Consider the following 22500-nt stretch of genomic DNA (forward strand, 5'->3'; position numbering starts at 1 on the left):
CGACTCAACCGTAGACACATCGGCTACGACGGTAAAATAAATAACTGAATCCTTTAACCTAGAGGTCCAGTCAGTTTTAGAAATGGGTAACTACCAAAAGGCTGGTGCTTAAATATCTCAAAAAACTAAAAGCATCCATTTTTTTCCACAAATCACTAGCCCAACCCTAAATCTAATTTAGATCTAATATTGAATAATGTGGCGATTGAGACAAGTTGAGAAGACTAAACTGTTGGGTATTATTATTATTATTATTATTATTATTATTATTATTATTAGATAGCAAGCTGTCATGGTCGAAATATATAGACTCAATGGTTGCTAAAATGGGAAAGTGGTCTGTCCATGATAAGGCGCTGCTCGGCCCTTCAACCAGGCAGGTCCTACAGGCGTTAGTTTTGTCACACCTGGACTACTGCCCAGTTGTCAGAAAATAAGGACATGTAATCCAATGTCAGTGACATGCATGTCAATATCTCCTGGCTCAAAGAGACTGACTGTATCACTATTGGTCTTTGTGAGAGGTATTGATGTGTTGAAGGTACCGAACTGTCTGCTCAAGCAGTTGGCACACAGTTCAGACACTCATCTATACAAGACATACAACCAGAGGTCTCTTCACAGTCGCCAGGTGCAGAACAGAGGGTGGGAAACACACAGTATTAAATAGAGCCATGACTACATGGAACTCTCTGGTAACCCAGGTAACATGACTACATGGAACTCTCTGGTAACCCAGGTAACATGACTACATGGAACTCTCTGGTAACCCAGGTAACATGACTATATGGAACTCTCTGGTAACCCAGGTAACATGACTACATGGAACTCTCTGGTAACCCAGGTAACATGACTACATGGAACTCTCTGGTAACCCAGGTAACATGACTATATGGAACTCTCTGGTAACCCAGGTAACATGACTACATGGGACTCTCTGGTAACCCAGGTAACATGACTACATGGAACTCTCTGGTAACCCAGGTAACATGACTACATGGAACTCTCTGGTAACCCAGGTAACTCAAGCTAGCAATAAAACCACATAAAATAACACCTTACGGCACGACGGGGACTGTGAAGAGACACAGACATTTTAAAATATGATGTATTGATTTATGTAGTGTATTATGTAGTGTGTTATGTAGTGTATTATGTAGAGTATTATGTATTGTTTTATCTAGTGTATTATGTATTGTGTTATGTAGTGTATTATGTATTGTGTTATGTATTGTATTATGTCGTGTATTATGTATTGTATTATGTCATGTATTATGTTGTGTATTATGTAGTGTATTATGTAGTGTATTATGTATTGTATTATGTAGTGTATTATGTATTGTATTATGTATTGTATTATGTAGTGTATTATGTCATGTATTATGTCATGTAATATGTAGTGTATTATGTTATGTATTATGTTGTGTATTATGTTATGTATTATGTAGTGTATTATGTATTGTATTATGTATTGTATTATGTAGTGTATTATGTCGTGTATTATGTTATGTATTATGTATTGTATTATGTATTGTATTATGTATTGTATTATGTATTGTATTATGTAGTGTATTATGTAATGTATTATGTACCGTATTATGTAGTGTATTATGTAGTGTATTATGTGTTGTAAAATGTAGTGTTATGTATTTTATGTTTTCTATTTTAGGTGTTTTGTTATTTTTTGGACCCTCCTGAGTGGCACAGTGGTTTAAGTGCTTGAGGCGTCACTACAAACACCCTGGTTTGAATCCAGGCTGTATCACAACCAGCCGTGATTGGGAGTCCCATAGGGCAGTGCACAATTGGCCCAGCGTCGTCCGGTTTGGCCGCGGTAGGCCGTCATTGTAAAAAATAATGTGTTCTTAAAAAAAACTTGTTAGGGCTAGGGTCTAGTTTCCTGAATTTCCTTCCTGACTGACGTGCCCAATGTAAACTGCCTGTAACTCAGGCCCAGAAGCCAGGATATGCATATAATGCTATCCAATTGGTAGCATTGGATAGAAAACACTCTGAAGTTTCTAAAACTGTTAAAAGAATTTCTGAGACTAGAACACAATTGATATGGCAGGCGAAAATCCGAATAATGTTTTTTTTTTTCAGCTCCCAGGCTCTTATTATGGAAACCTATTGCTGCTTTATATCTGTCACCCAAATTGCAATTCCTATGGCTTCCACTAGATGTCAACAGTCAGTATGCAAGGTTTCAGGCTTCTTTTTTGAAAAAAAACCAAGTATTTGGAGTTTTTGTAATTGGACCACCTGAAGCAAATCAGTTTTTTGGTGCGCGAGAGGGAAGGCGCGTGGTTACGAATTTTCCTTTCCTATTGAACATAGTACTTTCCGTGTGAAATATTATAGTTTATTTACATTTTAGACTACCTGAGGATTAAATAGAAACATAATTTGACTTGTTTGGATGAAGTTTAACTTTTTGAACTCCTTTGTCTGCATGTTGAACGAGTGGATTACTGAAATCAATGGTGCCAACTAAATAGACTTTTTGGGATATACAGAAGGATTTTATCGAACAAAACGACCATTCATGTTGTAGCTGGGACCCTTGGGATTGCAAACAGAGAAGAATCTTCAAAGGTAAGTGATTTATTTAATTGCTATTTGTGATAGTGTGTAGCCTGTGCTGGTTAAAAAATATGTTGATGTGGGCCACTGTCCTCAGATAATCGCATGGTATGCTTTTGCCGTTAAGCCTTTTTGAAATCTGACAATGCAGTTGGATTAACAAGAAGTTAAGATTTAAACGATATAAGACACTTGTATGTTCATGAATGTTTAATATTTAGAATATTTATTTGAATTTCGCGCCCTGCAATTTCACCGGATGTTGTCGGCAGGTGTCCAGCTAGCGGAACACCTAACACTAAGATGTTTAACTGGCTTGCCTAAGGTTAAATAAAAAATACATTGTATTGTATTAAGTAGTGTATTATGTTATGTATTATATAGTGTATTATGTTAGGTATTATGTAGTGTATTATGTGCAGTAGTGTATTATGTAGTGTGTTATGTAGTGTATTATGTATAGTATTATGTACAGTAGTGTATTATGTAGTGTATTATGTATTGTATTATGTACAGTAGTGTATTATGTAGTGTATTGTGTTATGTATTATGTAGTGTATTATGTAGTGTATGTAGTGTATTATGTACAGTAGTGTATTATGTAGTGTATTGTGTTATGTATTATGTACAGTAGTGTATTATGTAGTGTATTATGTATTGTATTATGTACAGTAGTGTATTATGTAGTGTATTGTGTTATGTATTATGTAGTGTATTATGTAGTGTATGTAGTGTATTATGCTATGTATTATGTAGTGTATTATGTGCAGTAGTGTATTATGTAGTGTATGTAGTGTATTATGTAGTGTATGTAGTGTATTGTGTAGTGTAGTGTATGTAGTGTATTATGTAGTGTATGTAGTGTATTATGTAGTGTATGTAGTGTATTATGTAGTGTATGTAGTGTATTATGCTATGTATTATGTAGTGTATTATGTGCAGTAGTGTATTATGTAGTGTATGTAGTGTATTATGTAGTGTATGTAGTGTATTATGTAGTGTATGTAGTGTATTATGTAGTGTATGTAGTGTATTATGTAGTGTATGTAGTGTATTATGCTATGTATTATGTGCAGTAGTGTATTATGTAGTGTATGTAGTGTATTATGTAGTGTATGTAGTGTATTATGTAGTGTATGTAGTGTATTATGTAGTGTATGTAGTGTATTATGTAGTGTATGTAGTGTATTATGTGCAGTAGTGTATTATGTAGTGTATGTAGTGTATTATGTAGTGTATGTAGTGTATTGTGTAGTGTATGTAGTGTATTATGTAGTGTATGTAGTGTATTATGTGCAGTAGTGTATTATGTAGTGTATGTAGTGTATTATGTAGTGTATTATGTTATGCACTAAATCAAATCAAAGTTTATTTCTCACGTGCGCCGAATACAACAGGTGTAGTAGACCTTACAGTGAAATGCCGAATACAACAGGTGTAGACCTTACAGTGAAATGCCGAATACAACAGGTGTAGACCTTACAGTGAAATGCTGAATACAACAGGTGTAGACCTTACAGTGAAATGCTGAATACAACAGGTGTAGACCTTACAGTGAAATGCTGAATACAACAGGTGTAGACCTTACAGTGAAATGCTGAATACAACAGGTGTAGACCTTCCAGTGTAATGCCGAATACAACAGGTGTAGACCTTACAGTGAAATGCTGAATACAACAGGTGTAGACCTTACAGTGAAATGCCGAATACAACAGGTGTAGACCTTACAGTGAAATGCTGAATACAACAGGTGTAGACCTTACAGTGAAATGCTGAATACAACAGGTGTAGACCTTACAGTGAAATGGTGAATACAACAGGTGTAGACCTTACAGTGAAATGCCGAATACAACAGGTGTAGACCTTACAGTGAAATGCTGAATACAACAGGTGTAGACCTTACAGTGAAATGCCGAATACAACAGGTGTAGACCTTACAGTGAAATGCTGAATACAACAGGTGTAGACCTTACAGTGAAATGCTGAATACAACAGGTGTAGACCTTACAGTGAAATGCCGAATACAACAGGTGTAGACCTTACAGTGAAATGCTGAATACAACAGGTGTAGACCTTACAGTGAAATGCCGAATACAACAGGTGTAGACCTTACAGTGAAATGCTGAATACAACAGGTGTAGACCTTACAGTGAAATGCTGAATACAACAGGTGTAGACCTTACAGTGAAATGCTGAATACAACAGGTGTAGACCTTACAGTGAAATGCTGAATACAACAGGTGTAGACCTCACAGTGTAATGCCGAATACAACAGGTGTAGACCTCACAGTGTAATGCTGAATACAACAGGTGTAGACCTTACAGTGAAATGCTGAATACAACAGGTGTAGACCTTACAGTGAAATGCTGAATACAACAGGTGTAGACCTTACAGTGAAATGCTGAATACAACAGGTGTAGACCTCACAGTGAAATGCTTACTTACAGGCTCTAACCAATAGTGCAAAAAAGGTATTAGGTGAACAATAGGTAGGTAAAGAAATAAAACAACAGTAAAAAGACAGGCTATATACAACAGCGAGGCTATATACAGTAGAGAGGCTATAAAAGTAGCGAGGCGACATACAGACATCGGTAAGTCAGGCTTATTGAGGTAGTATGTACATGTAGATATGGTTAAAGTGACTATGCATATATGATGAACAGAGAGTAGCAGTAGCGTAAAAAGAGGGGTTGGCGGGTGGTGGGACACAATGCAGATGGCCCGGTTAGCCAATGTGCGGGAGCACTAGTTGGTCGGGCCAATTGAGGTAGTATGTACATGAATGTATAGTTAAAGTGACTATGCTTATAAGATAAACAGAGAGTAGCAGCAGCGTAAAAGGGGGGGTGGGGGGGGCACACAATGCAAATAGTCCGGGTAGCAATTTGATTACCTGTTCAGGAGTCTTATGGCTTGGGGGTAAAAACTGTTGAGAAGCCTTTTTGTCCTAGACTTGGCACTCCGGTACCGCTTGCCATGCGGTAGTAGAGAGAACAGTCTATGACGGGAGCGGCTGGGGTCTTTGACAAACCTCCTCCCTGTAGGCTGTCTCGTCGTTGTCGGTGATCAGGCCTACCACTGGTGTCGTCTGCAAACGTAATGATGGTTTTGGAGTCGTGCCTGGCCATGCAGTCGTGGGTGGACAAGGAGTAGAGGAGGGGACTGAGCACGCACCCCTGGGGAGCTCCAGTGTTGAGGATCAACGTGACAGATGTGCTGTTACCTACCCTCACCACCTGGGGGCGGCCCGTCAGGAAGTCCAGGATCCAGTTGCAGAGGGAGGTGTTTATTCCCAGGATCCTTAGCTTAGTGATGAGCTTTGAGGGTACTATGGTGTTGAACGCTGAGCTGTAGTCAATGAATAGCATTCTCACATAGGTGTTCCTTTTGTCCAGGTGGGAAAGGGCAGTGTGGAGTGCAATAGATATTGCATCATCTGTGGATCTTTTTGGGCGGTATGCAAATTGTAGTGGGTCTAGGGTTTCTGGGATAACGGTGTTGATGTGAGCCATTACCAACCTTTCAAAGCACTTCATGGCTACAGACGTGAGTGCTACGGGTCTGTAGTCATTTAGGCAGGTTGCCTTTGCGTTCTTGGGCACAGGGACTATGGTGGTCTGCTTGAAACATGTTGATATTACAGACTTAATCAGGGACATGTTGAACATTTCATTGAAGACCTGCCAGTTGGTCAGCACATGCCCGGAGCACATGTCCTGGTAATCCGTCTGGCCCTGCAGCCTTGTGTATGTTGACCTGTTTAAAGGTCTTACTCACGTCGGCTACGGAGAGCGTGATCACACAGTCGCCTGGAACAGCTGATAATCTCATGCATGCCTCAGTGTTGCTTGCCTCTAAGCGAGCATAGTAGTGATTTAGCTCGTCTGGTAGGCTCGTGTCACTGGGCAGCTTGCAGCTGTGCTTCCCTTTGTAGTCTGTAATAGTTTGCAAGCCCTGCCACATAAGACGAGCGTCGGAGCCGGGTGGAGTATGATTCAATCTTAGCCCTGTTTTGACGCTTTGCCTGTTTGATGGTTCGTCGGAGGGCATAGCAGGATTTCTTGTAAGCTTCCGGGTTAGAGTCCTGCTCTTTGAAAGCAGCAGCTCTACCCTTTAGCTCCGTGCGAATGTTGCCTGTAATCCATGGCTTCTGGTTGGGGTATGTACTTACAGTCACTGTGGGGACAACGTCCTCGATGCACTTATTGATAAAGCCAGTGACTGATGTGGTGTACTCCTCAATGTCATCGGAAGAATCCCGGAACACTATGTAGTGTATTATGTAGTGTATTATGTAGTGTATTATGTTATGTATTATGTAGTGTATTATGTAGTGTATTATGTATTGTAGCATGTTATGTATTATGTACAGTAGTGTATTATGTAGTGTATTATGTATTGTATTATGTATTGTGTTATGTTATGTATTATATATTGTATTATGTAGGGTATCATATTTTGTATTATTTAGGGTATTATGAGTAGCCTTGGCAGCAGCTAATTGGGGATTCTAATAAAATACTATTAAATACAGAAAGGTAAGCCACACAAGATGGATAAAGACAGAAAGGTAAGTCACACAAGATGGATAAAGACAGAAAGGTAAGTCACACAAGATGGATAAAGACAGAAAGGTAAGCCACACAGGATGGATAAAGACAGAAAGGTAAGCCACACAGGATGGATAAAGACAGAAAGGTAAGCCACACATGGTGGATAAAGACAGAAAGGTAAGCCACACAGGATGGATAAAGACAGAAAGGTAAGCCACACAAGATGGATAAAGACAGAAAGGTAAGCCACACATGGTGGATAAAGACAGACGGGTAAGTCACACAGGGTGGATAAAGACAGACAGATGAGACAAAGAGAAGTGAGTAGAATGGTAGAATGGTCATTTTCCTGATGAAAAATTTGTGTGACTTGCTTTAGCTGTCCAAAATAATTTGTATGATGTCGAAGAAGTTTAGAAGTTAAAATTGCTACTGTAGAAACTGAGGCTAGTTTAGTTGTAGATGTAGTCACTGTATCACAGTAGTTGGATAGATTGAGAATGTGAAAGCAAGTCACATTCATTATTTACAACTAGAAAAGGAACATTCTCTTAAGAGGTTGTTTTTGCTTACTTTAGCTGTCTGGAAGTATATTTTCTGGCAGTGGAAGAAGTTGTAGTGGTACGCTCTGTTACAGACACTCATAGGGCTGGTTTCCAGAAAACAGATTTAGCCTACAGTACTCCTGGGCTCAACAGAAAATCTCCACTATTAATATGTGTCTGGGAAACTAGCCCATAGTTTCCTCCCTTTACTGCAAAATAATTAAATCTGACCTAAATATCACTTACCATTAAAATGTTTGACTTCTGACCAAGATAAATGATCTTACTGCAACCCCGTTCCTCTCACCTGTTTGGAGAAGGTCTCATCCAGGTGTGTGTACTCTTCTATGTCCCCCTGGCACAGTGGAGGAGACCCAGCCTCCATCTCTCCATCCACGGGCTGCCCCCTTCCAGGGTTGGGGTACCGCTGTCCCCCCTGCCCCTGGGGCTGGCCCTGTCCCTGGGGCTGGCCCTGTCCCTGGGGCTGGCCCTGTCCCTGGGGCTGGCCCTGGCCCTGCCGCTCGTCAAACGAGTACTGCAGTCTCATGTTGGACAGGATGATGCGCCGAGTCATCCTGCTCTCGGAGGCGGAGCTTCTCAGCCGCTCAAAGTTCTTGTTCATGCGGTACTGACGGAACGCCGTCTGGATGGTGCGCGCCGCCCGCCGACTCAGGAAGTAACCGCCATACTTCCTCTCCAGCATCTCCACCTGACAGGAAACAGGAAGTGAAGATGACCAATGAGAAAGTGGAGAGGACCAATGAGAGAGAGCAAGAGGAAGTGGAGAGGACCAATGAGGGAGAAGGAGGAAGTGGAAAATATCCTTCAGAGAGTGGGAGGAAGTGGAAAGAACTAATTAGAGAGTATGGGGAAGTGGAGAGGACCAATGACAGAGTGGGAGGAAGTGGAGGGGACCAATGAGAGAGCTGGAGATTAGGGGAGCTTTTTAACCCTATTGAAATTAGTCATCTCTATAGCCTCTGTTTTGAAAATATGTTATTTTGTTTCTGTTGGAAAGGACCTGACCCTGGTTCATGTTATGTTTACTAGTTTGTCTTCATTACGTCACACAGAATCAGAATACATAACAATATAGAATACAAAATCAGCCAAGCTGTTTGTACATTACACATGCAATCAGAATTAATTTTTTTAACTAGGCAAGTAAATTAAGAAAAAAATCTTATTTTAAATGACAGCCTAGGAACAGTGGGTTAACTGCCTTGTTCAGGGGCAGAACAACAGACTTGTTTAAACTTGTCAGCTCTGGGATTCGATCTTGTAACCTTTCGGTTACTAGTCCAACACTCTAACCACTAGGCTACCTGTCGCCCCATATTGTAGTAAAAAGTATAGACTATAATCAAACTGCATTACAAATGGAGAAAGCCTTGTATACATTCTTCTTCTGTGGGTCTGTGGAGAACTCATAGTTGTCAGACAGGGCATTGCACCTCCATAATAATAATATTAATAATATTAATAATAATATTAATAATAATAATAATAATAACAATAATAATAATACTAGTATTAATAATAATAATAGTAATAATATAATAATAATAATAACAATAATATCAATACTATTAATATAATAATTATTATTATTAGTATTATTATACTAATATTAATATTAATTTTTATAATAATACAAATATTAATAATATTTATAACAATATGCTAACCCTGTCTTGTAGGGCTGTGGAGAGGTCATAGCTGCCATAAAGGGCATTGCACCTCTATTATAATAATATAATAATAACAATAATAACAATAATAATAACAATAATAACAATAACAATAATAACAATAATAACAATGATAATAACATTAATAATATTAACATATCCAATAATATAATAATAATATAATAATGTGCTAACCTTCTTGTCCTGTAGATCTGTGGAGAGCTCATAGCTGTCGGACAGGGCTTTGCAGCGCTTGTTGTCCTCCTCCTCCTGCTTTCGGAGCGCCAGGCTGGCAGGCTGGTGCCGGGTCCTCTGGGCCCAGGCCAGTGAGGCAGGACTGGGGGGGGCCACCGGGGGGCCCTGGGGGTGGTGTTGTGATCGGGGGTCCGGTGGGCCGGGGTCACTGCTGTAGCGGTGATCAGAGCTGCTCTGGTAGGGCCCCTGGCTACAGGTGCTGTCGGAGAAACTGCCTGTGTCACCACATGGAGTCTCTTCCACACTGGGGGGGGGGGGGGGGGGGGGGGGTAGAGAGAGAGAGAGAAGAGAGGACAGTACATTTAACTACTGTGAACAGTGATAGAGAGGGTAGGGAAGATTTCAGAGGATAACCTGGGGTATCAATATAGTGCTTGACCTGGGGTATAACTAGGTTGCTTGACCTGGGGTATCAATATAGTGCTTGACCTGGGGTATAACTAGGTTGCTTGACCTGGGGTATCAATATAGTGCTTGACCTGGGGTATAACTAGGTTGCTTGACCTGGGGTATCAATATAGTGCTTGACCTGGGGTATAACTAGGTTGCTTGACCTGGGGTATCATTATAGTGCTTGACCTGGGGTATTACTAGGTTGCTTGACCTGGGGTATCATTATAGTGCTTGACCTGGGGTAGCATTATAGTGTTTGACCTGGGGTATCATTATAGTGCTTGACCTGGGGTATCATTATAGTGCTTGACCTGGGGTAGCATTATAGTGCTTGACCTGGGGTAGCATTATAGTGCTTGACCTGGGGTAGCATTATAGTGCTTGACCTGGGGTAGCATTATAGTGTTTGACCTGGGGTATCATTATAGTGCTTGGCCTGGGGTATCATTATAGTGCTTGACCTGGGGTATCATTATAGTGCTTGACCTGGGGTATCATTATAGTGCTTGACCTGGGGTATCATTATAGTGCTTGACCTGGGGTATCATTATAGTGCTTGACCTGGGGTAGCATTATAGTGCTTGACCTGGGGTAGCATTATAGTGCTTGACTTGGGGTATCACTATAGTGCTTGACTTGGGGTATCACTATAGAGCTTGACCTGGGGTATCATTATAGTACTTGACCTGGGGTATCAGTATAGTGCTTGACCTGGGGTATCATTATAGAGCTTGACCCGGGGTATCATTATAGACCTGGGGTTTCATTATAGACCTGGTGTATCATTATAGACCTGGGGTATCAGTATAGTGCTTGACCTGGGGTAGCATTATAGTGCTTGACATGGGGTATCATTACAGACCTGGGGTTTCATTATAGACCTGGTGTATCATTATAGACCTGGGGTATCATTATAGACCTGGGGTATCATTATAGACCTGGGGTTTCATTATAGACATGGGGTTTCATTATAGACCTGGGGTATCATTATAGACCTGGGGTTTCATTATAGACCTGAGGTATCATTATAGACCTAGGGTATCATTATAGACCTGGGATATCATTATAGACCTGGGGTATCATTACAGACCTGGGGTATCATTATAGACCTGGGGTATCATTATAGACCTGGGGTATCATTATAGACCTGGGGTATCATTATAGACCTGGGGTATCATTAACATATGTGGCCTAAGACACAACGTTCATGAAAACGCTAGTAACAGATGACATTCATATTCTAACTATCTCTGAAACTCACTTAGATAATACATTTGACGATACAGTGGTAGCAATACATGATTATAACATCTACAGAAGAGACAGAAATGCCAATGGTGGAGGTGTCGCTGTTTATATTCAGAACCACATTCCTGTAAAGCTGAGAGAGGATTGCATGTCAAAATGCTTTTGATGAAAAATGGCTACAGGTTCATCTGCCTCACCTAAAGCCCATTCTGGTGGGAAGCTGCTATAGACCACCAAGTGCTAACAGTCAATATCTGGATAACGTGTGTGAAATGCTTGATAATGTATGTGATATCAACAGAGAGGTATATTTTCTGGGTGACCTAAATATTGACTGGATTCATCAAATAGCCCACTCAAGAAAAATATTCAAACTGGAACCCGTTTCTGCAACCTGGTTCAGGTTATCAGTCAACCTACCAGGGTAGTTACAAACTGCACAGGAATGAAATCATCAACATGTATTGATCACATCTTTACTAATATCAATCTGCTTTAAAGCTGAAGTAGTGATCATAATTTAGTAGCCATTTCTAGGAAAACTAAAGTTCCAAAAAATGGGAATATAGTGTTTAAGAGGTCATACAATACATGTTGTTGTGACTCCTACAGTATGTGGCAGACCCTGCCATTTGACACATTTATGAAATTGCTTATTCCAGTTATTAATAAGCACGCACCCATTAGGAAAGTTAAATGTGAGAGGGATTGACTTGTTGTAAGTACTGAGACGTTTGTTTAAACTACTAGCACACAGCTCAGACACCCATGCATACCCCACAAGACATGTCACCAGAGGTCTCTTCACAGTCCCCAAGTCCAGAACAGACTACGGGAGGTGCACAGTACTACATAGAGCCATGACTACATGGAACTCTATTCCACATCAAGGAACTGATGCAAGCAGCAAAATTTGATTTAAAAAAACAGATAAAAATACAGCTTATGGAACAGAGTGGACTCTGAAGAGACACACAGGCACACACCACACGCATACTCACACAACGTGGTGATGTAGTGGTGATGTAGAGGTGATATAGAGGCTGTTTAGTGGTGATGTAGTGGCTGTGTAGTGGTGTTGTGGTGATGTAGTGGCTGTGTAGTGGTGTTGTGGTGATGTAGTGGCTGTGTAGTGGTGATGTAGTGGCTGTGTAGTGGTGATGTAGTGGTGTTGTGGTGATGTGGTGGCTGTGTAGTGGTGTTGTGGTGATGTGGTGGCTGTGTAGTGGTGTTGTGGTGATGTAGTGGCTGTGTAGTGGTGTTGTGGTGATGTAGTGGCTGTGTAGTGGTGATGTGGTGATGTAGTGGCTGTGTAGTGGTGATGTAGTGGCTGTGTAGTGGTGTTGTGGTGATGTAGTGGCTGTGTTGTGGTGATGTGGTGGCTGTGTTGTGGTGATGTGGTGGCTGTGTAGTGGTGTTGTGGTGATGTGGTGGCTGTGTAGTGGTGTTGTGGTGATGTGGTGGCTGTGTAGTGGTGTTGTGGTGATGTGGTGGCTGTGTAGTGGTGATGTGGTGATGTGGTGGCTGTGTAGTGGTGTTGTGGTGATGTAGTGGCTGTGTAGTGGTGATGTGGTGATGTAGTGGCTGTGTAGTGGTGATGTGGTGGCTGTGTAGTGGTGATGTGGTGATGTGGTGGCTGTGTAGTGGTGTTGTGGTGATGTAGTGGCTGTGTAGTGGTGATGTGGTGGCTGTGTAGTGGTGATGTGGTGGCTGTGTAGTGGTGATGTTGTGGCTGTGTAGTGGTGATGTAGTGATGTTGTGGTGATGTAGTGGTGATGTAGTGGCTGTGTAGTGGTGATGTGGTGGCTGTGTAGTGGTGATGTGGTGGCTGTGTAGTGGCTGTGTAGTGGTGATGTGGTGGCTGTGTAGTGGTGATGTGGTGGCTGTGATGTGGTGATGTGGTGGTGATGTGGTGGCTGTGTAGTGGCTGTGTAGTGGTGATGTGGTGGCTGTGTAGTGGTGATGTAGTGGCTGTGTAGTGGCTGTGTAGTGGTGATGTGGTGGCTGTGTAGTGGTGATGTGGTGGCTGTGTAGTGGTGATGTAGTGGCTGTGTAGTGGTGATGTGGTGGCTGTGTAGTGGTGATGTAGTGGCTGTGATGTGGTGGCTGTGATGTGGTGATGTGGTGGCTGTGATGTGGTGGCTGTGTAGTGGTGATGTAGTGGCTGTGTAGTGGTGATGTAGTGGCTGTGTAGTGGTGATGTGGTGGCTGTGTAGTGGTGATGTAGTGGTGATGTAGTGGCTGTGTAGTGGTGATGTGGTGGCTGTGTAGTGGTGATGTGGTGGCTGTGTAGTGGCTGTGTAGTGGCTGTGTAGTGGTGATGTGGTGGCTGTGATGTGGTGATGTGGTGGCTGTGTAGTGGTGATGTAGTGGCTGTGTAGTGGTGATGTAGTGGCTGTGTAGTGGTGATGTGGTGGCTGTGTAGTGGTGATGTAGTGGCTGTGTAGTGGTGATGTGGTGGCTGTGTAGTGGTGATGTGGTGGCTGTGTAGTGGCTGTGTAGTGGCTGTGTAGTGGTGATGTAGTGGCTGTGTAGTGGTGATGTGGTGGCTGTGATGTGGTGATGTAGTGGCTGTGTAGCGGTGATGTGGTGGCTGTGTAGTGGTGATGTAGAGGTGATGTAGTGGCTGTGTAGTGGCTGTGTAGTGGTGATGTAGTGGCTGTGTAGTGGTGATGTGGTGGCTGTGTAGTGGTGATGTAGTGGCTGTGTAGTGGTGATGTGGTGGCTGTGTAGTGGTGATGTGGTGGCTGTGTAGTGGCTGTGTAGTGGCTGTGTAGTGGTGATGTAGTGGCTGTGTAGTGGTGATGTGGTGGCTGATGTGGTGGCTGTGTAGTGGCTGTGTAGTGGCTGTGTAGTGGTGATGTAGTGGCTGTGTAGTGGTGATGTGGTGGCTGTGTAGTGGTGGTGTGGTGGCTGTGTAGTGGCTGTGTAGTGGCTGTGTAGTGGTGATGTAGTGGTGATGTAGTGGTGATGTGGTGGTGATGTAGTGGCTGTGTAGTGGCTGTGTAGTGGTGATGTAGTGGTGATGTGGTGGCTGTGTAGTGGCTGTGTAGTGGTGATGTAGTGGTGATGTAGTGGTGATGTAGTGGCTGTGTAGTGGCTGTGTAGTGGTGATGTAGTGGTGATGTAGTGGCTGTGTAGTGGTGATGTAGTGGTGATGTAGTGGTGATGTAGTGGCTGTGTAATGGCTGTGTAGTGGCTGTGTAGTGGCTGTGTAGTGGTGATGTAGTGGTGATGTGGTGGCTGTGTAGTGGTGATGTGGTGGTGATGTAGTGGCTGTGTAGTGGTGATGTAGTGGTGATGTGGTGGTGATGTGGTGGCTGTGTAGTGGTGATGTGGTGGCTGTGTAGTGGTGATGTAGTGGCTGTGTAGTGGTGATGTAGTGGTGATGTAGTGGTGATGTAGTGGTGATGTGGTGGCTGTGTAGTGGTGATGTGGTGGCTGTGTAGTGGTGATGTAGTGGCTGTGTAGTGGCTGTGTAGTGGTGATGTAGTGGCTGTGTAGCGGTGATGTGGTGGCTGTGTAGTGGTGATGTAGAGGTGATGTAGTGGCTGTGTAGTGGCTGTGTAGTGGTGATGTAGTGGCTGTGTAGCGGTGATGTGGTGGCTGTGTAGTGGTGATGTAGTGGCTGTGTAGTGGCTGTGTAGTGGTGATGTAGTGGCTGTGTAGCGGTGATGTGGTGGCTGTGTAGTGGCTGTGTAGTGGTGATGTAGAGGTGATGTAGTGGTGATGTGGTCGCTGTGTAATGGTGATGTAGTGGTGATGTAGTGGCTGTGTAGTGGCTGTGTAGTGGTGATGTAGTGGTGATGTAGTGGCTGTGTAGTGGTGATGTAGTGGCTGTGTAGCGGTGATGTGGTGGCTGTGTAGTGGTGATGTGGTGGCTGTGTAGTGGTGATGTAGAGGTGATGTAGTGGCTGTGTAGTGGCTGTGTAGTGGTGATGTAGTGGCTGTGTAGCGGTGATGTGGTGGCTGTGTAGTGGTGATGTGGTGGCTGTGTAGTGGTGATGTGGTGGCTGTGTAGTGGTGATGTAGAGGTGATGTAGTGGCTGTGTAGTGGCTGTGTAGTGGTGATGTAGTGGCTGTGTAGCGGTGATGTGGTGGCTGTGTAGTGGTGATGTAGAGGTGATGTAGTGGCTGTGTAGTGGCTGTGTAGTGGTGATGTAGTGGCTGTGTAGCGGTGATGTGGTGGCTGTGTAGTGGTGATGTAGAGGTGATGTAGTGGTGATGTAGTGGCTGTGTAGTGGTGATGTAGTGGCTGTGTAGTGGTGATGTAGTGGTGATGTAGTGGCTGTGTAGTGGTGATGTATAGGTGATGTGGTGGCTGTGTAGTGGTGATGTAGTGGCTGTGTAGTGGTGATGTAGTGGTGATGTAGTGGTGATGTGGTGGCTGTGTTGTGGTGGTGTTGTGGTGATGTAGTGGTGATGTGGTGGCTGTGTAGTGGTGATGTGGTGGCTGTGTAGTTGTGATGTGGTGTCTATGTTGTGGTGATGTGGTGGCTGTGTTGTGGTGATGTGGTGGCTGTGTAGTGGCTGTGTAGTGGTGATGTGGTGGCTGTGTAGTGGTGATGTGGTGGCTGTGTTGTGGTGGTGTAGTGGTGGTGTGGTGGCTGTGGTGTAGTGGTGGCTGTGTAGTGGTGATGTGGTGGCTGTGTAGTGGTGATGTAGTGGCTGTGTAGTGGCTGTGTAGTGGTGATGTAGTGGTGATGTAGTGGCTGTGTAGTGGTGATGTAGTGGCTGTGTAGTGGCTGTGTAGTGGTGATGTTGTGGTGATGTAGTGGCTGTGTAGTGGCTGTGTAGTGGTGATGTTGTGGTGATGTAGTGGCTGTGTAGTGGTGATGTGGTGGCTGTGTAGTGGTGATGTAGTGGCTGTGTAGTGGCTGTGTAGTGGTGATGTAGTGGCTGTGTAGTGGCTGTGTAGTGGCTGTGTAGTGGTGATGTAGTGGCTGTGTAGTGGTGATGTTGTGGCTGTGTAGCGGTGATGTGGTGGCTGTGTAGTGGTGATGTGGTGGCTGTGTAGTGGTGATGTAGTGGTGATGTAGTGGTGATGTAGTGTTGATGTGGTGGCTGTGTAGTGGCTGTGTAGTGGTGATGTAGTGGCTGGAATTTCAAAGATAATGGTACAAAAAAATACAAAACTCCGATTGGTATTTTCCTTGACCAAATGTAATGTGTTATATTCTCCTTCGTTTCCTTTCAGATGGGATCAATAAGATGAATATCCTGCTTCAGGGCCTGAGCTACAGGCAGTTAGATTTGGGTATGTCATTTTAGGCTGAATATTGAAAAAAAGGGTTAATTAATAAACCCCAGGAAGAGTAGCTGCTGTCTTGACAGGAATTAATGGGGATCCATAATAAACCTCTGGAAGAGTAGCTGCTGCCTTGACAGGAACCAATGGGGATCCATAATACATATTCATACAAATAGAGTCACATGTTGTTGGTGAGTCACTACTGCGGAGAGAGAGGCACTAAGCAGTAGGGGGGGAGAGAGAGAGAGAGAGAGAGAGAGAGAGAGAGAGAGAGAGAGAGAGAGGGGGGCACTAAGCAGGAGGGGGAGAGAGAGAGAGAGGGAGAGAGAGAGAGAGAGAGAGAGAGAGAGAGAGAGAGAGAGAGAGAGGGGCACTAAGCAGGAGGGGGAGAGAGAGAGAGAGAGAGCGAGAGAGAGAGAGAGAGAGAGAGAGAGAGAGAGAGAGAGAGGGGGGCACTAAGCAGGAGAGAGAGAGAGAGAGAGAGAGAGAGAGAGAGAGAGGGGGGGGTGGGGGCACTAAGCAGGAGAGAGAGAGAGAGAGAGAGAGAGAGAGAGAGAGGGGGGGGCACTAAGCAGGAGGGCGAGAGAGAGAGAGAGAGAAAGGCTATAATTCAGGCTATAATTGAAGGCCAGTGCAGATCGTCATTAGAATAAAAGTAGATGTTTTTTTTTTATTTATTTTTTTTATCCCATTTTCTCCCCAATGTTCGTGGTATCCAATCGCTAGTAATTACTATCTTGTCTCATCGCTACAACTCCCGTACGGGCTCGGGAGAGACGAAGGTTGAAAGCCATGCGTCCTCCGAAGCACAACCCAACCAAGCCGCACTGCTTCTTAACACAGCGCGCCTCCAACCCGGAAGCCAGCCGCACCAATGTGTCGGAGGAAACACCGTGTACCTGGCCCCCTTGGTTAGCGCGCACTGCGCCCGGCCCGCCACAGGAGTCGCTGGAGCGCGATGAGACAAGGATATCCCTACCGGCCAAACCCTCCCTAACCCGGACGACGCTATGCCAATTGTGCGTCGCCCCACGGACCTCCCGGTCGCGGCCGGCTGCGACAGAGCCTGGGCGCGAACCCAGAGACTCTGGTGGCGCAGTTAGCACTGCGATGCAGTGCCCTAGACCACTGCGCCACCCGGGAGGCCTAAAAGTAGATGTTTTGTAACAGCTTTCCATTCATCACATTGAGGCTGCACAGTGTTGGGGTCTAGATGCTGCACAGTGTTGGGGTCTGAATGCTGCAGTGTTGGGGTCTGGATGCTGCAGTGTTGGGGTCTGGATGCTGCAGTGTTGGGGTCTGGATGCTGCAGTGTTGGGGTCTAGATGCTGCACAGTGTTGGGGTCTAGATGCTGCACAGTGTTGGGGTCTGGATGCTGCACAGTGTTGGGGTCTGGATGCTGCAGTGTTGGGGTCTGGATGCTGCAGTGTTGGGGTCTGGATGCTGCAGTGTTGGGGTCTGGATGCTGCACAGTGTTGGGGTCTGGATGCTGCAGTGTTGGGGTCTGGATGCTGCACAGTGTTGGGGTCTGGATGCTGCAGTGTTGGGGTCTGGATGCTGCAGTGTTGGGGTCTGGATGCTGCACAGTGTTGGGGTCTAGATGCTGCAGTGTTGGGGTCTGGATGCTGCAGTGTTGGGGTCTGGATGCTGCACAGTGTTGGGGTCTGGATGCTGCCCAGTGTTGGGGTCTGGATGCTGCACAGTGTTGGGGGTCTGGATGCTGCACAGTGTTGGGGTCTGGATGCTGCAGTGTTGGGGTCTGGATGCTGCACAGTGTTGGGGTCTGGATGCTGCAGTGTTGGGGTCTGGATGCTGCACAGTGTTGGGGTCTGGATGCTGCAGTGTTGGGGTCTAGATGCTGCACAGTGTTGGGGTCTAGATGCTGCACAGTGTTGGGGTCTAGATGATGCACAGTGTTGGGGTCTAGATGCTGCACAGTGTTGGGGTCTAGATGCTGCACAGTGTTGGGGTCTGGATGCTGCACAGTGTTGGGGTCTGGATGCTGCAGTGTTGGGGTCTAGATGCTGCACAGTGTTGGGGTCTGGATGCTGCACAGTGTTGGGGTCTGGATGCTGCACAGTGTTGGGGTCTGGATGCTGCAGTGTTGGGGTCTGGATGCTGCAGTGTTGGGGTCTGGATGCTGCAGTGTTGGGGTCTGGATGCTGCACATATTTTGTGAGTGGACGAACGTGAGATGGTAGCTTACACGAGCGTTTTATTTTAAAGTGATTGTTTGCCAATCAGATGAAAACATCATGACTGGTTGTGTTTATGCCGCATTAAAAGGCTGTTAACTAGGCTACTAGGCCCACAGAGATAATATATGAAATTACTAAAGATTATATACTTAATTATATGATTACACCTAGGCTATAACTATTTTTTTTTTTTTTTTTAAATGTGTGTGCACCATTTGGTGTCCCGTACCGGTAAGACATTAGATATACTTTCACCCCTGCATACTAGAGTTACAGAACCCTACTCTACCTCCTCTAATGGTACAATACTCCCTGTTGTCAACTCCTTTATTCTACCTCCTCTAATGGTACAATACTCCCTGTTGTCAACTCCTTTATTATCCCTCCTCTAATGGTACAATACTCCCTGTTGTCAACTCCTTTATTCTACCTCCTCTAATGGTACAATACTCCCTGTTGTCAACTCCTTTATTCTACCTCCTCTAATGGTACAATACTCCCTGTTGTCAACTCCTTTATTATCCCTCCTCTAATGGTACAATACTCCCTGTTGTCAACTCCTTTATTCTACCTCCTCTAATGGTACAATACTCCCTGTTGTCAACTCCTTTATTATCCCTCCTCTAATGGTACAATACTCCCTGTTGTCAACTCCTTTATTCTACCTCCTCTAATGGTACAATACTCCCTGTTGTCAACTCCTTTATTCTACCTCCTCTAATGGTACAATACTCCCTGTTGTCAACTCCTTTATTATCCCTCCTCTAATGGTATAATACTCCCTGTTGTCAACTCCTTTATTCTACCTCCTCTAATGGTATAATACTCCCTGTTGTCAACTCCTTTATTATCCCTCCTCTAATGGTATAATACTCCCTGTTGTCAACTCCTTTATTCTACCTCCTCTAATGGTACAATACTCCCTGTTGTCAACTCCTTTATTCTACCTCCTCTAATGGTATAATACTACCTGTTGTCAACTCCTTTATTCTACCTCCTCTAATGGTACAATACTCCCTGTTGTCAACTCCTTTAGTATCCCTCCTCTAATGGTACAATACTCCCTGTTGTCAACTCCTTTATTATCCCTCCTCTAATGGTATAATACTCCCTGTTGTCAACTCCTTTATTATCCCTCCTCTAATGGTACAATACTCCCTGTTGTCAACTCCTTTATTCTACCTCCTCTAATGGTACAATACTCCCTGTTGTCAACTCCTTTATTCTACCTCCTCTAATGGTACAATACTCCCTGTTGTCAACTCCTTTATTATCCCTCCTCTAATGGTATAATACTCCCTGTTGTCAACTCCTTTATTCTACCTCCTCTAATGGTATAATACTCCCTGTTGTCAACTCCTTTATTCTACCTCCTCTAATGGTACAATACTCCCTGGTGTCAACTCCTTTATTCTACCTCCTCTAATGGTATAATACTCCCTGTTGTCAACTCCTTTATTCTACCTCCTCTAATGGTACAATACTCCCTGTTGTCAACTCCTTTATTCTACCTCCTCTAATGGTACAATACTACCTGTTGTCAACTCCTTTATTCTACCTCCTCTAATGGTACAATACTCCCTGTTGTCAACTCCTTTATTATCCCTCCTCTAATTGTACAATACTCCCTGTTGTCAACTCCTTTATTATCCCTCCTCTAATGGTACAATACTCCCTGTTGTCAACTCCTTTATTATCCCTCCTCTAATGGTATAATACTCCCTGTTGTCAACTCCTTTATTCTACCTCCTCTAATGGTACAATACTACCTGTTGTCAACTCCTTTATTCTACCTCCTCTAATGGTACAATACTCCCTGTTGTCAACTCCTTTATTCTACCTCCTCTAATGGTATAATACTCCCTGTTGTCAACTCCTTTATTCTACCTCCTCTAATGGTACAATACTCCCTGTTGTCAACTCCTTTATTATCCCTCCTCTAATGGTACAATACTCCCTGTTGTCAACTCCTTTATTATCCCTCCTCTAATGGTACAATACTCCCTGTTGTCAACGCCTTTATTATCCCTCCTCTAATGGTATAATACTCCCTGTTGTCAACTCCTTTATTCTACCTCCTCTAATGGTACAATACTACCTGTTGTCAACTCCTTTATTCTACCTCCTCTAATGGTATAATACTCCCTGTTGTCAACTCCTTTATTCTACCTCCTCTAATGGTACAATACTCCCTGTTGTCAACTCCTTTATTATCCCTCCTCTAATGGTATAATACTCCCTGTTGTCAACTCCTTTATTATCCCTCCTCTAATGGTACAATACTCCCTGTTGTCAACTCCTTTATTCTACCTCCTCTAATGGTACAATACTCCCTGTTGTCAACTCCTTTATTCTACCTCCTCTAATGGTACAATACTCCCTGTTGTCAACTCCTTTATTATCCCTCCTCTAATGGTACAATACTCCCTGTTGTCAACTCCTTTATTCTACCTCCTCTAATGGTATAATACTCCCTGTTGTCAACTCCTTTATTCTACCTCCTCTAATGGTACAATACTCCCTGTTGTCAACTCCTTTATTATCCCTCCTCTAATGGTACAATACTCCCTGTTGTCAACTCCGTTATTATCCCTCCTCTAATGGTACAATACTCCCTGTTGTCAACTCCTTTATTCTACCTCCTCTAATTGTACAATACTCCCTGTTGTCAACTCCTTTATTATCCCTCCTCTAATAGTACAATACTCCCTGTTGTCAACTCCTTTATTATCCCTCCTCTAATGGTATAATACTCCATGTTGTCAACTCCTTTATTATCCCTCCTCTAATGGTACAATACTACCTGTTGTCAACTCCTTTATTCTACCTCCTCTAACGGTACAATACTCCCTGTTGTCAACTCCTTTATTATCCCTCCTCTAATGGTACAATACTCCCTTTTGTCAACTCCTTTATTATCCCTCCTCTAATGGTACAATACTCCCTGTTGTCAACTCCTTTATTCTACCTCCTCTGGCAGTAGTCTTCCCTGTTGTCAACTCCTTTATTATCCCTCCTCTAATGGTATAATACTACCTGTTGTCAACTCCTTTATTATCCCTCCTCTAATGGTATAATACTACCTGTTGTCAACTCCTTTATTATCCCTCCTCTAATGGTATAATACTACCTGTTGTCAACTCCTTTATTATCCCTCCTCTAATGGTACAATACTCCCTGTTGTCAACTCCTTTATTATCCCTCCTCTAATGGTACAATACTCCCTGTTGTCAACTCCTTTATTATCCCTCCTCTAATGGTACAATACTACCTGTTGTCAACTCCTTTATTATCCCTCCTCTAATGGTACAATACTCCCTGTTGTCAACTCCTTTATTATCCCTCCTCTAATGGTACAATACTCCCTGTTGTCAACTCCTTTATTATCCCTCCTCTAATGGTACAATACTCCCTGTTGTCAACTCCTTTATTATCCCTCCTCTAATGGTACAATACTCCCTGTTGTCAACTCCTTTATTATCCCTCCTCTAATGGTACAATACTCCCTGTTGTCAACTCCTTTATTATCCCTCCTCTAATGGTACAATACTACCTGTTGTCAACTCTTTTAGTCTCCCTCCTCTGACAGTAGAGTATTCCCTGTTGTCAACTCCTTTATTTGTCTCTCCTTCTTTCTGAAGCCCTGTACCTAACAGCTTTACAGAGGAGAGGTCATGAAGGGCGTACCCTGGTACACAGCGGGCGAGGAGGGGAGAGGAGAGGAGGGATGAGGAGAGGAGAGGCCATGAAGGGCGTACCCTGGTACACAGCAGGCGAG

General features: G+C 43.8%; 1 protein-coding gene across 1 annotated transcript in view; it reads right to left on the bottom strand.

Moving 5' to 3' along the window:
* The window catches only part of LOC120042457 (IQ motif and SEC7 domain-containing protein 1-like), a 53158-nt gene that overhangs the window by 30623 nt on the left and 35 nt on the right, over nt 1-22500 (bottom strand). Inside the window, exons 1-4 of the mRNA XM_038987295.1 lie at nt 22410-22500; nt 17709-18526; nt 9572-9875; nt 7993-8394 (exon numbers count right to left, since the gene is read on the bottom strand). The exon at nt 22410-22500 is cut by the window's right edge and continues 35 nt beyond it. Of these exons, the coding sequence (XP_038843223.1) occupies nt 7993-8394; nt 9572-9875; nt 17709-18526; nt 22410-22500 (1615 nt within the window). The remainder of the gene's footprint in view (nt 1-7992; nt 8395-9571; nt 9876-17708; nt 18527-22409) is intronic.

The sequence above is a fragment of the Salvelinus namaycush genome, unplaced genomic scaffold (assembly GCF_016432855.1).
Source record: "Salvelinus namaycush isolate Seneca unplaced genomic scaffold, SaNama_1.0 Scaffold692, whole genome shotgun sequence".
Classification (NCBI taxonomy): domain Eukaryota; kingdom Metazoa; phylum Chordata; class Actinopteri; order Salmoniformes; family Salmonidae; genus Salvelinus; species Salvelinus namaycush.